Below are 16958 nucleotides of genomic sequence, written 5' to 3'. Positions count from 1 at the left end.
TATCGACTTTTCTTTTTTCTTATTGCGATTCACGATTATACGATTTGAGCAAACTAGACAGTTTGCAATAAATTGCGTACACGAATCAATTTTTGAAATTGTAAATCAAGTGATACTTTTTAAATTGGGTGGCGACATCTAGGAATAGTTTAGGCAACGACCACCCATGACGGCTTAAAATTCGGGTCAGGAAGAACAAAGGCGCCGACACGAGCTGTCTCTACTGATTGATATCTATGCTGTGGTAAAACGCTAACAAAAATTTGTCTAATCGTTCCTACCAACAATATAATAACGTTACTTCAAAATCGCATATTTATTTAAATTTCATAAAATAACATAATTTTATCTTTGTAGTTCATGAATCCGCCTTTACTTTATGGACATTTTCGTATTTTCTCGATGTGTTGTGGCCCCACGAGTACGAAAAAGTAGGTCTCCGTTTCCACCCGTCTGTCTGTCCGTTCGTGATAATGTAGACGGTAAAACGATAACCAAACTTTGTCTAATCATCTCCATCAACAATAACGTCACCATAAAATTGTACACAGCAAACGGGTTTTAAATTATATAAAATAGCACGGTCCTGCAGATGTAGTTTATGAACCCGGGTTGAATTTTTACCCAAGACAGCTAGATTTTTGTAAAAAAAAAACACAATTGTGTAACAACATTTTGCAATTTAATTTTGAATCCGCGTATACTTGTGATTTATCATTGCATTAATATTTTTTAGAATTGCTTCTACAGGGTGACCCAAAAAAAAATAGTGAATGAGTCAATTTATTCTACTGATTAAATCAGGAACGACTTACTCCATTTTATCGAAAATTAATATGTTATTATTAGTATTACACCGATCTAAACTGATATTCGTGTTGATGACGTCATCACAAAATTTTATAAAGGAAAAATTCATTTGAAACATACGTATAGCACTTTAACATTACATACATATATTTAGTTTAATTTATTAGAAAATAAAATTCTCAAAATCAAATTTTATACTTTTTCTGATGAGATGGATGTTTTATTGTACGTCAGGGGCGAGGAAAGTTTTGTCGAAATAAAACGAATGCCGTATTTTATAAACAACCGACGCTGTACTTGTACATTCCGAATTTTTTAAGTGTTGAAATCTGTACTCAATAAAAGGCGAAGGCCGTGATTTATGAATGACGGACACTAAATGCTCTACTTTTGATTAATTTTTTACTCCCCGAGCGTAAGTGAAGGAGCCGACTCTCTACTTTTACGTTTTCCCGACCTTTCATGACACCTACAATACGAAGAAATAGGTCTCCCGTTTCCGTCTGCCTGTCTGTCCGTCTGTCTGTCGTCCCAGATTTTCATTAGACACATAATCTCCGAAAGTACTGGGTCGATTGTTGTCAAATTTTGTATTCATATTAGGGATATCATGTAAATGGTAAAACGCTTACCAAATTTTTTCTAATCACCCCCACCAATAATGTGATGACGTCACTTCGAAATTGTACATAGTAAATACAGTAAATAGGTTTTAAATTGTATAAAATAACATAGTCATACACCTGTACTTTATGACTCCGTATTGAGTTTTTACCCGAAACGTCCAGATTTTTGTACAAAAAATCAAAATTATAAAACAACATTTTGCAACTTAATTTTTAATTTGCAAAACCGAATGCTTTGAAATCTTGCAGATGTTTCAAAGTGATGATAAATTAAAAATAAGGATATATTTACTTCTCCCCTCCAAAAAATTGATGATGTCAGCTCAAAAGTTTGCCGAATAAATCCTTTCGAAAATGTGCAAAATATGATTAGACTGTACTTGTAATTTATTACTGCATTCATGCTTTTTAGATGTGCTTATACAGGGTGACTCAAAAAAAATAATGATTCAGTCAATTTATTATTGATCTAATTAAGAACCAGCGACAATGTGAGAATACGCTCGTCTTTATACAAAAAAATAATAATAAGGTAAGAATCATAATAATAACATTCAGAATATTTTGTTCAATTGAGGCTTATGAATAATTTTAGTCATGTGTTGTGAGGCCATAAACTCATTCAAATCAAACAAATGTCTACGTGACATTCTTCCGATGTATAAACATCAACATTTTACATACTACGCATATTGCGCAGATAGCACTATTCTCATTGATAATGAAATAAATTTTACAACGTCTGTACTTGTGGAGAGACGGTTTAAACGGATATGCTTGTGATGCTGGACCATCAGAACCCTTCTGTCCTAAATGCAAAATGCCAAATGCAAGTCTTTTATAATGTCATATTTGCAATGGACTAAATTCACGCTTTCACAGAATTTTCAATATCTCTATCCGTTTTCAAGATATAGGGGCGCGAGTTTTATCTGGGACATTTTGTATAGGAATTACTATCAACAATAAAAGAATCAAATTTTTTAAAACAATTTTAAAGAAACTTCAAGAATCCTGGTTTTTATTTTCAAAAATTTTGACAAAATCTCGAAGACGCCTGACGTTTTTTGGCGCGAGAATTGTTGTTTAAAGAGCTTTTGGTAAAGTATTTAAATCGAGGTAAAATTATACAGACGTTCCATAAAAAAAATACAATCCTATCGTGTTGTGTATTTGTAAATAACTGTACAGTAAAAATGACATTGTGGATCTTATTCTAGGAAATTATTATTAATAATTAATTAGTTATAACTGTCTATTAGACATGCAGTTCATTAAAACAACTCAGTATTACGGAGTTAATTCTTTAACTTTGAAGTTAATTTTTTTCAAAAGTTTGGTCCAGGGATTTTTTTTAACCATTTTTTTTTCGAGCTTATCCTTAATTTTTTGACCAGCCTGTATATTAATCGAATTAAACAATATAATTATTAAAATATGAGATTCAACAGTAATTAATGATAAATGTTAATCCCAACCCCAACAAGTTCTAAAATTGAATGAAATTTGAAAACAAATTACAGATACTTTACACTCGTGTCTCTTGAACTTGCTCTAGTTTTCTCAAGTTCGACAACTTCTGATAATTGTAAATTTTCCTTTAACAAGCTGACTGCTGTTATCACGTCATCGCTGGTTTCCTTGAGTGTTAAATTTTTTTGGAAGCTTTTAAAAATATCTTAAGAAATATCTTGTTCCTCCACGTCGCAACTGTTGATTGATTTTTTCGCTAATTAATTTTTTAGAGTATCGATTCCTCAACTTTTATAACATGCCATTTTACAGAAAACGTACGCTACTTTTGCCTAATTACCACATTTTTCAGCACATTTCGCAACGAAACGCAACTCAAGCGTGGAGCTGCACCGCCACAACTACTCATACATCAATACGAAAATGTTATTCATCCAACCGGGATCTAACTACATCCCGTCTGACTCCATAATTCAGAATTTCGATCCCCGATCACCGTATTCCTCCCACCCGTCCGAAAACATCCAGAAAGCTCTTCGCCGCAAAAGAAGCAGCAAAATTCATTATGAAATCAAACAAGCTCCGGCGAGGATTTCCGCGAGTAAATATTAATTTTTTAATATGAAACTTAAAAACCGGACGTAGCACTATTTGAAGCGGCATCGAGCGACGGCTTAAATTCGCCCGTGACGCCGGAGTTGTAAGAGAGCCGTTTTATCAAAATTGCCAATAAAAACAAATTATGTGGAACGAGTGATGCGTCGTAAACGTAAAACCCATGCTAAAATGATAACGAGAATAACATGATTAATTGCTGTCAAAGTGTTCGCGGTGTAAACAATAATCCATAATGCGGGATGTTCACGATATTTGTAAGCCAATATTGTAAAACACGAACGCCAATTACATTTTAAGGAGATAAGTGGATTTCGTCATTATGGGTGGGTAAATTTGCGGGGGCGGCGTCGGATGACCAGGTCTTGGAAACGGCTCGTCGATGGGGATACAACAAGGGTTAACACACAGATAAATAACTACCTTTCAGACTAAAATTAAATTAGTCACTAATTAATCACTGATATATAACAAGAAAAACGGTGGGTCTAAATTAGAGCCCTGTACTACATCCGTTTTTGAAAAGAGAAATTTAGATGTAATTGCATGATCATTGTCATTTTCGCAAAAAAGCACTTATCATTAGAAAAAAAAATCGTGGAACTACCAAATTCAAGTATTCATCCTGGCGCAGATTTTTAGAAACACCTAATCAAAATTCGCACGAAAAAGCACAAACGGTGCACGTACTACAGAACAAACAAAAACATCTTGATCCTTGATGTCATCATTTCCTAGACCTCTACAGTTATCCAAACTAAAGAAATCACTTCGCATTTACGACCTCATAAAACCGCCTCCTTCCACCTACCTAGCTCTTTGACCGGCTGCTTCGCGTCTCCCGGATCCTCCACCACTTCCTCCTGGATGATCTGGTTGATCGTGCCCATCGTCGACTCCTGGATGAACCTGTTCGTTTCTTGGATCTCCTCCGCATCTCTGTCCTCTGAAACATGAAAAAAGTTGCCTCGAGCGACTTAATTAACACCGACTCAACGAAAATAAAAGGGCGAACGAGCGTTTGATTTTTGTAAATACGGGAACCGGAAGAATCACTCGGATGATACGTCTTCCGCCCGGTTTTCCACGTGGGATGGGTTTTCGGTGTTCGGGAATGTGGCGGCTTTTGAAACAGAGATGAATGTAAAAATGTGGAGGAACTTTCACTGATTTGAATATTGTATAGTGTGAGGACTAATTTGGTGCCGGGGTGGCCTTGGGGAGCAAGAGGTGTGTCGTAAAGCGACTTGTTGGCTGTAGGAATGCCAGATGCAAAAGGTCATTGTGATATTAAGTACCTGAGGAGTGAGGTAAATAAAACTGAAAACGATATGTTGTTCGTAAAATGCATAATTGAATTTATGCTTTAGCATTAATTAAAAAATTGTTTTATGCAATTACAAAAGACTTGTGTTTTCTTCAGGTGTTATTTGGTTCTCGTCTGAGTTATCTGTTTGTCTGTCAGCGATATTGTAATTTTTCTTTTATATATAGATTTTATACAGCACTCTTTCTTAAGGATGTCGCAACTTCCATTTCTTTTGATTTGTTTGATTTTCATTAGCGCTTTCCACACTTGTTTTAACCCGTTAAATATTTTTTTGCACTCATGACCTTTTTTGATAGCTTTCGCGCATTCACCAGAGTGCGGGACGTCGAATTTCCCGCACACGTGCATTTAACTTCCCGTTGCCATGGTAACCTTAAAATACTCGGGTAGTGTCAACATTGTGACGTGTTAACGGCGCTGTCAATGGCGTTGTTTATGAATAACTCACAGTTAATCTCTTCAGTTTAAAGGTTTATTCGTCGCAAAAAATATTGTACACAACACGTTCGTGAGCCTGCTTCCCGCATTCACGCAAATGCGGCACTCCCTTCGGTCGTGCCGCAAACAAGCGTTCATGCGGGAAGCAGGCTATCCCGAACTAGTTGTGTAAATTACTATTCATTAAACTATGATACACACGACCTGAAAATTGCGTTGTCATTGTGGTGACAAAATTTAATAGTTCATTTACGACCGTTAAATTAACCTCACGTCGTCCCACTTTAGGAAAAGGACCGTGCAAAGTGCGCTAGAATTCATAATATTGTGAACTGAGGTACGGGGGGATTAAATTTTTCTCTTTAGGCAGTTATCATCGTTATCATCATCACATCACCGAGACATTTTTTCTCACAATTGAATGGTTGATAAAGTGTGGCATAACTTAACATAATGTAAATTCTTTGTTTGAATCGTTGATAAAGTGTGGCATAATTTAACATCAGGTAAATTCTTTGTTCTGGCAGCGGCTATGTTGAAAGTTTATTTTCAAACCGAGCACATATTTGAATTGTAAAATCTCATATATCTTATCAATGTTTTCTTAATCTACAAAGTCTTTTTTTCCCAACAAGAAACAGAAAACATGCTTAATTATCCTGTTGTTGAAAGAAAACTCTATACATTAAAAAACGAAACAAAGATTAAGTCTCAATTGTGATGAATTTCATATGTAATTTCCTGTAGAGAAATGAGAATTTTGCGATTAAACTCCGCCCTTCAGCTCACGATGAATAAAACATTCATCACACTTGAGAATGGGTAGGTGGGCGGGGCCTATATTTTGTTCATTGTTTCTTAGTATACGAAGTCTCCTTTCCCCTACAAGAAATTCACAATATGTTTAATTATTTGGTTGTTGAAAGAAAACTCAATATATATTAAAAAACAAAACAAAAATTAATTCCCCCACCCGCCCCATTCTCAACTGTGATGAATTTCATATGTAATTTCTTGTAGAGAAATGAGAATTTTGCAACGAAACTCCGCCCTTCAACTCACGATGAATAAAACATTCATCACAATTGAGAAGGGGTGGGTGGGTGGGGCTTATATTTTGTCCATTGTTTTTTTAATGTATGAAGACTTCTTTTCACAACAAAAAACTGAAAACATGTTTAATTATCCTGCTGTTGAAAGAAAACTCTATATATTAAAAAACAAAACAAAAATTATACACACTCGAAACAACATTTAAGTTTTTTTTTGTTTACCTGGTAATACGTTTCTCGCAAAAGATTTCTGCGAAAATTTTAGTGCAGTTCTTATCTACATTAATCTACAATAGATCAATTAGTACGCGGAAATAATAAAACTGACTAATTTGAGTCCTAGTATTGGAGAATAATGCGATTTTGATCATTATCAAGATAAAATCAGTGTCTAAGTATTATAATTCTGAAGTAGCTCTTTTATTCGGAATTAAAAAAAAAACAACTTTATCAATTTTGGAGTGGTCATGTGCAATGTATAAAAAGATGCGTAAATGCATTCACAAGACAATAATCAGCAAACTGTTAAATATATAACTGTGCTCTTAAGTTTTCAAAAAATGTATCTTTGCATAAATTCTATTTTGACGTACCTTGCTTTTCTAGACGTTGTAAGTTACATGATTTTAGTTTTAGGCATTACGATTTTTTTTTTCGCAGCTAGTAAGTCTTCCACTTTTGGCCATAAAAGCCATAATAATTTCAGAAATTTTTCTCACAATTGAATGGTTGATAAAGTGTGGCATAACTTAACATAATGTAAATTCTTTGTTTGAATCGTTGATAAAGTGTGGCATAATTTAACATCAGGTAAATTCTTTGTTCTGGCAGCTATGTTGAAAGTTTATTTTCAAACCGAGCACATATTTGAATTGTAAAATCTCGTTGAACAAATTAACAACATGTGTGGTAATGTGGGACGTGTATTTTATTCCTTTGAGTTAGACCATTTTATATGCACAGCGCCACAAGATTGATCGCATTTCTGGGAGACATATTTTTTACATTTTTTTAACGACGCCTGAACCTCCAGATCGCCTGCTATGTTTTTTTGTGTTTGTTTGGGGGAATGTAAAACAATGGCTGCTGAATAATTTTTTTTTTTCATGTAAATATTTTGTTGATTAATGCTTCCGTCATATGAATTGTTTGATGCCCAATCTTAATGTCAGATAAGAATTCTTTGCTGTTTAAAAGCTTTACGAGAGTGTATGGCGAATTTAAATGTTGTTTATTGCTCTTTTTGAAACTTTAATACTTGTTCGAGTGTACTTGATATCAGAGTTGAGAGAAATTGACCATTTAAATGGAATTGAGGTAAATAACACAATAACACGTGGGGGAAGCGGAGTGCGCGGTTCCTTGTCGAGCTGGCGGTCGCGCCATCTGCACAAAGGATGCAGGCCTAGAATAAAAGTCAGGGGCGGTCGGGATGACGTCACGCCGTCGACTTGGCCCAATAGTCGAGACCCAACCACGAGTTTGCGACCGTATCGTCTCTTCGTGATAAGGGGTTAGCACATTATGTTTGATCTAAATCTTTATTAATTTTCTGTATCTCTATTTATTACAAAATGACTAATTATATATCGCAATTTTTAATTTTTGTTTATTCTTTAATAAATTACGACTATGAATTTTAAACGGTTAAAATTTGTGTAAAAGCCACTTGGACATCCACTTTGGGGCATTTAGTGTTTTTTTTTATTTAATAATGTTATGGATAACTAATTACGCCTTTATAATAACTAATAACTGCAACCCATTCCAAATTCCATTTATGTTTACATGTATTTGTACGATTAGTTCATCGACTGGAATCTCAACAATTCACTCGGAGTCCTCTACCGGTTCTCTCACATAATTAACGACGTCATAAATATTGTTAACACTAAAAATTTGCTATAAATTTATTTTTCAGTTTGTCTTATTTATCAGCTTCGTAAAATAGTTGTTATAAATTATTAACATGACATTTGGCATAACTTAAAGACACTCGATGCCATTCTTTGATACTTCTCTAACAACAACAGTAAATAAAAACTTTTTTTTCGAATTTCCTAAAACACTTTTAAATTATAAACAATTTGAATCTTAATCAGCAACTTCCAGTTCATATTTAGCGGAAAACAATAATTTCAATCTAAAAATTAATTAATTCATCTGCTAGGGTTCCTCAAGGATATATTCTAAAACCTTTCATGTTTCCTTTATTTCTGGTATTCCTCAGGGATCTAATTAAAATTATTTTTTATTTCCCTTATTTATTAGTGACAATCTTTTATTTTTCTACGATGAAAAGATCGTCTGAAAATGATTAGAATTGTTCAGTTTACTCAAACTTAGTATCTTTTAGAAAATAAAAATTTTGAATTTCGTGCCTTTGTCACTACATTAACTTCAGAGTTCCTCGGGGATCCATTCTAGGTCTTGCACGGTTTCTCTTATTTATTAATGACATCTACTCCACGTTTGCGTCAACCTTAATTAATCCAACGCTTGGCGTTCCTCAAGAATCCATTCTGAGTCCTTTATCGATTCTCGTATGACTTAACGACATTACAACTGTTTAGTTATTCAAAGCTATTTGTCGGCCGCGTCTCCAAATCTCTCTTGAGCGAATTAAATTGATCACTCTATTTTATTCGACAAATTGCATTCTTATGCTTTGTCTCCGGTGCTCCTCAGGGACCTAATTTAAATATTTTCAGCTTCTTTTTTATAGCAATGATATCGCTGATTCTTTTTACACCACCAATGACGTAGGTACTCCCTCAGAGCTCCGGTCTGGGGTCCTTATTTTTCGTTTTATTTGTTAATCACTTTGCAGACATTTAGGCCATATTGAAAAATCGCGATCCTACAATTTCCCTGGATTTTTATTAAGGTGGTTATAGTCATATTTAACACGAATACAAGAATCCTTTACCTTTGTTGTTATTTATTAACAACATCGTGGCTTTTAGGAAGTTTAATAGAGAATGCGATATTAAATACTATCATTATATATTAAACGCTATTAAACCAACTTACGGCGTTCCTAAGGGACCTAGCATGCGTCCTTTACCCTTTCTCTGACTTATTAACGACATGGTTGCGGAACAAAGTTGTTACTTTCCATTGATTTTAATTACATTAGCTAATTTTTTTTTATCAGTGAAATGAAAATACCAATATTGTCTGCTTGAGGTGAACAGGTTTGAAAACTTGTTTTTCTTCTTGGGAATCGACGGCACGCTTATTTTGCGATAATATGTAAATAAAATGAACAAAAACCGCATACTTGTATCAGCGAATACAAAACAGAAACTAAAATTTCCATTAACTGATTCCACTACTCAATCTACGGCACGGCCCGTTTTAAAACGCTTCTTTCCGCGGAAATTGGGTTAACGATCCACTTACTTTTCCGCACCCTCTTCTTCGCGTCCGTATTCAGCTGAATCTCGATTTCCTGCTGTAGTTCCGTGATACTCTCCGCTTCCTCTTCCATCAGCTGCCAAAGAAAACTGTGTAAACAAATCGCCGTCCAAACGACGCTAATTCGAGTGTTACCCTTTGCAGGCGCTCCTTGTCCTTTTTCCGCGCTGCTTTGAACGACGGAGGATCCTGCTCTTCTTCCAAATCGACGGTCATGAATTCCTCCAGCGTCAGAGCGCTGCTCGGAGTATCGCCGAATTCGATCAGTCTACAAGAGAAATCGCAATCGGGTTATGTGAAATGTCAAGTGTTTCGGTAAACACGGTGTGCTTTGGAGAGTGGCTAGGGGACGCACGGGCCGGGATCAATCATGGGTAAGGCGACAGGGAGAATTCGAGCAGCGACAGCAAGACTTTCATAAAACAGTTTAAAACATACTTCCTTCCAAGGTGTGAGAGTCCAAGTTTAACTATTGAACACGCACAGTTTGACCCTTATTTTTTTTATAATAATAACAATAATACATAGAATAACGACTAAAATACATAAATGAATCCCTGTTATAATAATCTGTTGACAAGTGTCACTCGCAAAAACCACAAACATCAACCATAAGTATGAACCAAAAATTCTATATTCTGCCGGATGAGTTTTATTTCCCCAGCGTAAGCTAAGGAAGTATGATAACAGAGTCCATCCGGTGAATGACTGCTTTTATGTTTCATGACGTTTCATGACCCCTAGAAAACGTTTCCGTTTGTCTGTCGTCCGTGTCGATTTTTATTAGAATCTTCGAAACTACTTGATCGATTGTCGTCAAATTTTCTATATTTTTTAGGAGTATCGTGCAGATGGATCATCCTCAGCCACAATTTGATAACGTGCGCGCGAAATGTTTTTGAGTAAAGTCATTTAAATTTTGTAAAAGTACATATTCCTGTAATTGTAGTTTATAAATCTACCTTGATTTTGTGTCTTATTATTATATTTTTCTATTGTTTAAACTGTTGTTCTTATGACACTTAATACGAACCTCCATAACACATTTGTGGTCTGGCGCCCGCTTTCTAGATGGGAGGTCCGCGGATCAAAGTCAGGCCATAGGTTTTTTCTATTGATCAAATCAAAAACGGCTCAACATATTTTCCCGAAATTCTGAGAATGCAGTATTGTTGTTATTAGTATTACGCTGCACCTGTTCGAATTGATACAAGTGTCCTTGCAAAATGTTATGATGAAGTAATAACACAATTTTGTTATGGAAAACTCACTTGTAATACACACATAACATGCTTCTTTCCCTATAATTTAACAGTCGATACATAGCTTTATTTTGACTCATGGGAATTATCATAAAAAATTGGTCGAAAGTTATTTCGACAGAACTTCCTTCGTCACTGAAATACATATAATGAAATCCGGTTTTTTCGAAAAACGATAAAATTATAAGTATAAATAAAGATATGTATGTAACGTTAAAGTAAATATAATGAAGCGTATAGCACTTTGGATAATACTAATGATAACAGTATTGTTACGAAATAAACCCATTCACCGATCCGGTGCGACGCTTTCATGGGTTCGGGTATGTACGGCGTTTATGACTCATCGTCGATGACGCGGCCGGATGGCGTTCGCTACAGAAAAGCCTGGAAGGGGAACTCGCGATTGGTATTCCAGAAAGACCTCGATCGCCGCACATCTAGAATGAAGCATGGGTTTAAATAGAGACCACCTTCGCGAACGATTATTATTCAGTTGGTTCAGACAAGTTGTTATTACAAGGAATTATTTTTGTACGTAAGCGTTGTATAATTAGTCGTGTGAATTTGAGTTACTAAGAGATAAATTATTGAGTTTAACCCACGTCGATTTTATTCACCGATCAACGTATTCCCAAATTGAGTGATGCAATGATAGTATAGACTCATCATATTTTGCACATTTTAGATAGGGTTTATTCGGAAAAAATTTAAATGACGTCGTCAATTTTTTGGGAGGGGATAAACTAATAAATTTTGTTTAATGATTTACCACGATTACGTTAACCTTAAAATATTTACAAGATTTCGGAGCAATCGGTTTTGTAATTTCAAGGTTAAAGGTTTAGGGTGAAAATTCGACACAGGAATTCACACACCATATCAAGTGCAGAAGTATCTTATTTTATGAAATTTAAAAGATCTTTTTATAATAAATTTTGCAGATGACGTCATTCCATTGGTGGTGGGGATGATTAGCGAAATTTTAGTTAGCATTTAACCATCTAATAATTCCTAATACAATAAGTATGTGAGAACAATCGGTCCAGTAATTTCGGAGATTACTTGTCTAATAAAAATGGATACAGACACCAGACAGACAGACATACGGAAATGGGAGACCACTTTTTTCGTACTCTAGAGGCCATGACACGTCGAGAAATTATAAAAGTGGCAGTTCGGACGATGGACTCAGCTTACCCTTGGGAAGTAAAAAGTCAAATACGTAAAATTAAATTTTAGGAGCATAATTTTTCGAAGCTCTAACTTGTTTGACTGTACTTCATTGTCGACGAAAGTTCTTTCAAAATAACCTTAGACCAATCTTTTTAATTTCTGATCTAATTACCCAAGAATTTGTCGATAAAACAAATTCGACCGAAAAATAGGTCGTATCTTGACTTGGGAAAATGAAAACAAAGCAAAATTTGGGTTATTGTATTAAAACACAAGATTGCTACAACACAAGTTGTAATTTCTAAGATACGACTTCCGGAATTTTATGATGCAATGGGCAGCTACTTTCATGTTTTCACGAGGTTTCATAACACGTAGAATATGAAAAACTAGGTCTCCCGTTTTCGTCTGTTGTCTGTTTGTCGTCTATGTCGACCGATTTTTGTCGAGTTTTAGATGTATGGTAGGTATATTGTGTAGATAGAAACTCTAATCAAACGTTACCTGATTAACCAATACCAACAGCATGAAGACATCATTTCAAAACTTTGCATAGTAAATGCTATTCAAATTTATAATATAATATATTTTTGTACCTGGGTTTTATGAATCCGCCTTGATTTTTTACGCTAGGCAACCGGATTTTCGCAAAAAAACATCAATTTTGCATTATAACATTTTGTGGTCGCTTGGCTTAGTTGGAGAAGTGTCTCTGTTTTGGAAATTATGTATCTAATAATATTGCCAAAGGACTACAGACAACGGACTGTCAGAAATTTTTCATACTCTAGGGGTTGTGAAACGTACTGAAAACCCGAAATTAAGTATTCGTAAAATGTACTCTTTTACAATACTTCTCTAGCTTACGCCTGGGAAGTAAAAAACCGGTAAACTTCATGACTACTGGTATTTCGAATGTAGGTAAGCGAAGAAAAATGTTGCTTCTCCGATGGGAATCGAACCGCACGTTTACCGCTTGCCGGGCGGGTGCCCTTACCCCTAGACTACGGAACAGCTTATCTTTCCTCGCTTACTACTACGCATTATTGTGCCGCCGCATGAATCTTTGAGAGCTCGTAAGGAACTCAGCGAAAGACTATATGTTGCATATATTTGAGATGCCAATGACACCATAGTAACTCATACTAAATTTCCAGAACATATACTTTTGAGAGTACTACAACGACATGAATTTTGGTCACGATTCCACTAAACGTGGGGATGCTAATATTTTACCACATATGAACTTAATCCCCACATCAAAAAAACAAAAAAAATGTCGCCGCCTTTCGCCAACCACGTTGGCATTATCTAGACAAAACTAAACTTTAAGTCTGTGGGGAATTAACGTTATACAGTTAATACGTATATTTTCCATGTAAGAAATGATTCTAAAAACTTTGCTTATGCTTTCAAAACTGATTCTTATGTGAATGACACGGATTTAAAGATTAAATTATATGATGTTTACGATGAGATTTCTAAACTGTATTCCTGGTCCTGACAGTGTTGCAATAATTCTTATAAAAAATAATAAATCTGTTGTTTGTTTGCCTTTGCTTATTGTATTTGAAACATCGGATGGTATTTTAAGTGGCTAACATTTTTTCTGTCAGACAAATAGTGCCAACAAGTTTGCATTGATAACTTTATTTCAACGTTTATGTTCCATTTGGTGTTTCGCAAGGTTCCCTTGCGGTCCCATTGTACTTTTATAATTCATGAATGATTTGACGAAATGTTTACGATTATTTGTTGTTGACGATTTGAAGATCGTTAAAATTATTTAGGTCTGTAGGGGTAGAACATAAACAAGTAGATCTTGACAAACTACTGGTTGGTGCAATAAAAACTGGCTCCTGTTAAATTTAGATATTTAAATATTCTATTATAATATTCTTTAATATCTACTAAATCTAGCACGGTTTAACTATTGTATTGAAGCAAAATTAATCTAACAACATTTCTTCTTGCTATGTAAATACTTGCTTCTTCGTTATTAAGTCGGCTAAATACTCACAATTAATATCTATTAGATCTCTGTTGATACACGACCTACATTAACAGTATAGCTAGTCCCGTGGTTGTGTAAACAAGCTACACATTTTGTTGGTATTTGTCGTTCTTACCTTTTTCTCAGCGTGGACTCGTGCACTTTCACGATCTTCACAATATCGCTCGCCGAACGTCCAAATTCGTGCAAACGAGCCGCGATCAGGAGCGCTGCAACCGTAAAATCAAAGGTTTAGATTTCCTCAGAGCTCTTTGAAGGAGTAAAACGGCCGACGTTGTTCGCACGGTAATTCGATTTGGGTACGTGGAAAACGTAAATGTTTCTGGAGAAAATTTAATAAAGTAAGTATTGTTATTGATTACCTGCTCCGCACAGGCCAGAGGGCCGCCGTCCTGAGTGAATCGAGTCCCTTTTCATCCTTTGCACGAGCCGGAGGGCAGTGTTGGCTACCTGTTGTGTTTTTGAGCCGAATTCGAGCTTGGCCGCGAAGCGCAGAATGTAGAGACACGGATCTGAAAAAAAAAAAAATCGGTTCAGATAAAATTTGACGAAAGTGTTCCAAGAAGTCGATTTAGTATTGCATCGGCAACTTAAATTTTTTTTTTATGTCGGAGTTTTGAAGACATCGATATTTTTTTATTATTTTTTAACAATGACGTCATCAGAAAACTAAATCGATCTCTCCGAACGAATAAAGTCAAATTTCATTTTTGGATTTCAAGTTTTACGGACACCTGTTTTCGCCACATTTCCTACGTTTGCCGTTTTTCATTAGCTTGCTCGAGTGGAAAAATATTGCTGACGTCATCAATGTGTACGCTTGGTTGTTTTAACAAATTTGTGATTTTACAAGAAGTGTTATTATGTATATCAGTGGCGTAACAATCAAAGTACGGGCCTGTGTTTTCCGACACTTTGGGGCCCCTAATGAACAGCGAAATAAAAATTATTTAAAAATACGAGCACATACATATAATGAGTAAAGTATGAGTAGGGATTTTATTATAGTACATTATGGAACTAGTGGATGAAGTTGAATTTCAACGGCGAGAGTGATTTTTTCACACGAGCGAGTGCAACGAGCGAGTGCGAAAAAGAAACTCGAGCCGTTGAAATTTCTTCATCCGCGAGTTGCATATACTATTTTTTCTAAGAAATTAGGAAATAAATGTTTGTTTATGGTAGGTATTTTATTTTTGAAATACATTAACTGTAATAGAACAATTTGTGCAATTATCACCAATAATATTTACACTTTTATCGTAAGTATTATTTGAACTTGTATCTTTGTTTAAACTTAGTTGGCTGCTTCCTGTATCAATAACTGCACTTGTTGAAGTTGATGGTTTATCTATAAACAACCTGTTTGCAATATCTTTTCTTGCAGATAACGATTCGTCGATGTATCCTTCAGCTACGGTGGATGATTTCCACCCACCGTGTCTTTTTAACATCATAATATCGCCGCCTGCATTCACTAATAAAGTAAAAAAATATGCACCAAAAACGTCTTCATTAAATGAACGGCATTGTTTTCTCTCTCTCCACTTCATAAATTTTCGGTATGTTAGCTCATAAAACTTTTTAGACTTTTCGGGTATCAGATTCGAAAATGCCGCATTGGCAGCATTCAAAATTTCTTCAGAAACTTCGTCAGTCTCACTCATGTTCATTGTTTTCACTTGTGTAAACTAGCAGTATTAAACGTCAAACACTAACGGGTCGTCCAGCCTAGGCGTCATGATTTTCGAAGCTCGCGAAGCGGACGGTGCGGTCGGTGCAGGCGATACGCGACACGTTTCGCTAGCTGCGAAACGCTCAGGCTGGACGACCCGTTAAAATCGTAGACGGCCGAGTATTTTTCCACTAGAGGGTGAAATGAAATTTCATCCACTGCCAGCGATGGGAAAATGACAAACTTCAACCTTAATGAGTAGAAAAAAATCATTCTACCTGAAACACTGAATTAAACAAACAAAATACAATAACTACCTAAATACATATAATTAAAATATATATTAGAAATTAAATTGCCCATTTTTTTTATCTCAAAATTGTTTTTTCTTGCTTTCCAAAGGACACAAGTTGATACAAGATTTGACACATCTAAGCTTCTGGCAATTTGATTTTCAATTGAGATAATAGCCAGTAAAGAGAATCTGCATTGGCCCACTGTGTTTCTTAAAAAAAAATTAGCCATTTTTAATTTCGAAAAAGATATTTCCGCTGAAGCCACCGAAAGAGGGATTGAAAGAAAAATGAAACATGCTGTGATAATTTCATTGAAACTAGTGCAGGTACTAGGTATTCATTCTGTAATAAATTCCGGTCCAGTGTTTTTTCTACTTAAAAAATTGGTCGAAAGTTATTTCGACATAACTTCCCTCGCCCTGTGATGACGTCATCAACATTTTTGCAAAGCGATAGATTATATCACTTTGGGTAGGTGTAGTGTAATACTAATGATAACAGTATTGTACTCCGAAATTTTTAGGAAAAGAGAGTAAGCTGTTCCTGATTTAATCAATAAAATAAATTGACTCTTTCATTAATTTTTCCCCTGTTTAAAAAATTTAAAAACTTTTAATACAATGATAAATCACAGGTATCATATTTTGCACATTGTGAATGGGATTTACTCGGCAAAATTTTGAGATGATGTCATCAATTTTTTGGGAGTGGGTAAACGAAAAAATTTTGCTTAACGATTTACCATGGTTATCCTTAAAATATTTACTAGAT

General features: G+C 35.2%; 1 protein-coding gene across 1 annotated transcript in view; it reads right to left on the bottom strand.

The window, feature by feature from the left end:
- Positions 1–16958, bottom strand: part of LOC135124442 (transcription factor IIIB 90 kDa subunit) — a 105168-nt gene that overhangs the window by 25947 nt on the left and 62263 nt on the right. Inside the window, exons 4-8 of the mRNA XM_064049496.1 lie at positions 14579–14728; positions 14332–14425; positions 9900–10032; positions 9750–9840; positions 4336–4470 (exon numbers count right to left, since the gene is read on the bottom strand). Coding sequence (XP_063905566.1) covers positions 4336–4470; positions 9750–9840; positions 9900–10032; positions 14332–14425; positions 14579–14728 — 603 coding nt within the window. The remainder of the gene's footprint in view (positions 1–4335; positions 4471–9749; positions 9841–9899; positions 10033–14331; positions 14426–14578; positions 14729–16958) is intronic.

Source organism: Zophobas morio, unplaced genomic scaffold (genome assembly GCF_036711695.1).
Source record: "Zophobas morio isolate AGI-343-1 ecotype UQ-CSIRO unplaced genomic scaffold, CSIRO_AGI_Zmor_V1 ptg000007l, whole genome shotgun sequence".
In the NCBI taxonomy this organism is placed as follows: Eukaryota; Metazoa; Arthropoda; class Insecta; order Coleoptera; family Tenebrionidae; genus Zophobas; species Zophobas morio.
The sequence above is the reverse complement of the archived record's forward strand: the minus strand, read 5'-3'. Positions and strand labels throughout refer to the sequence as shown.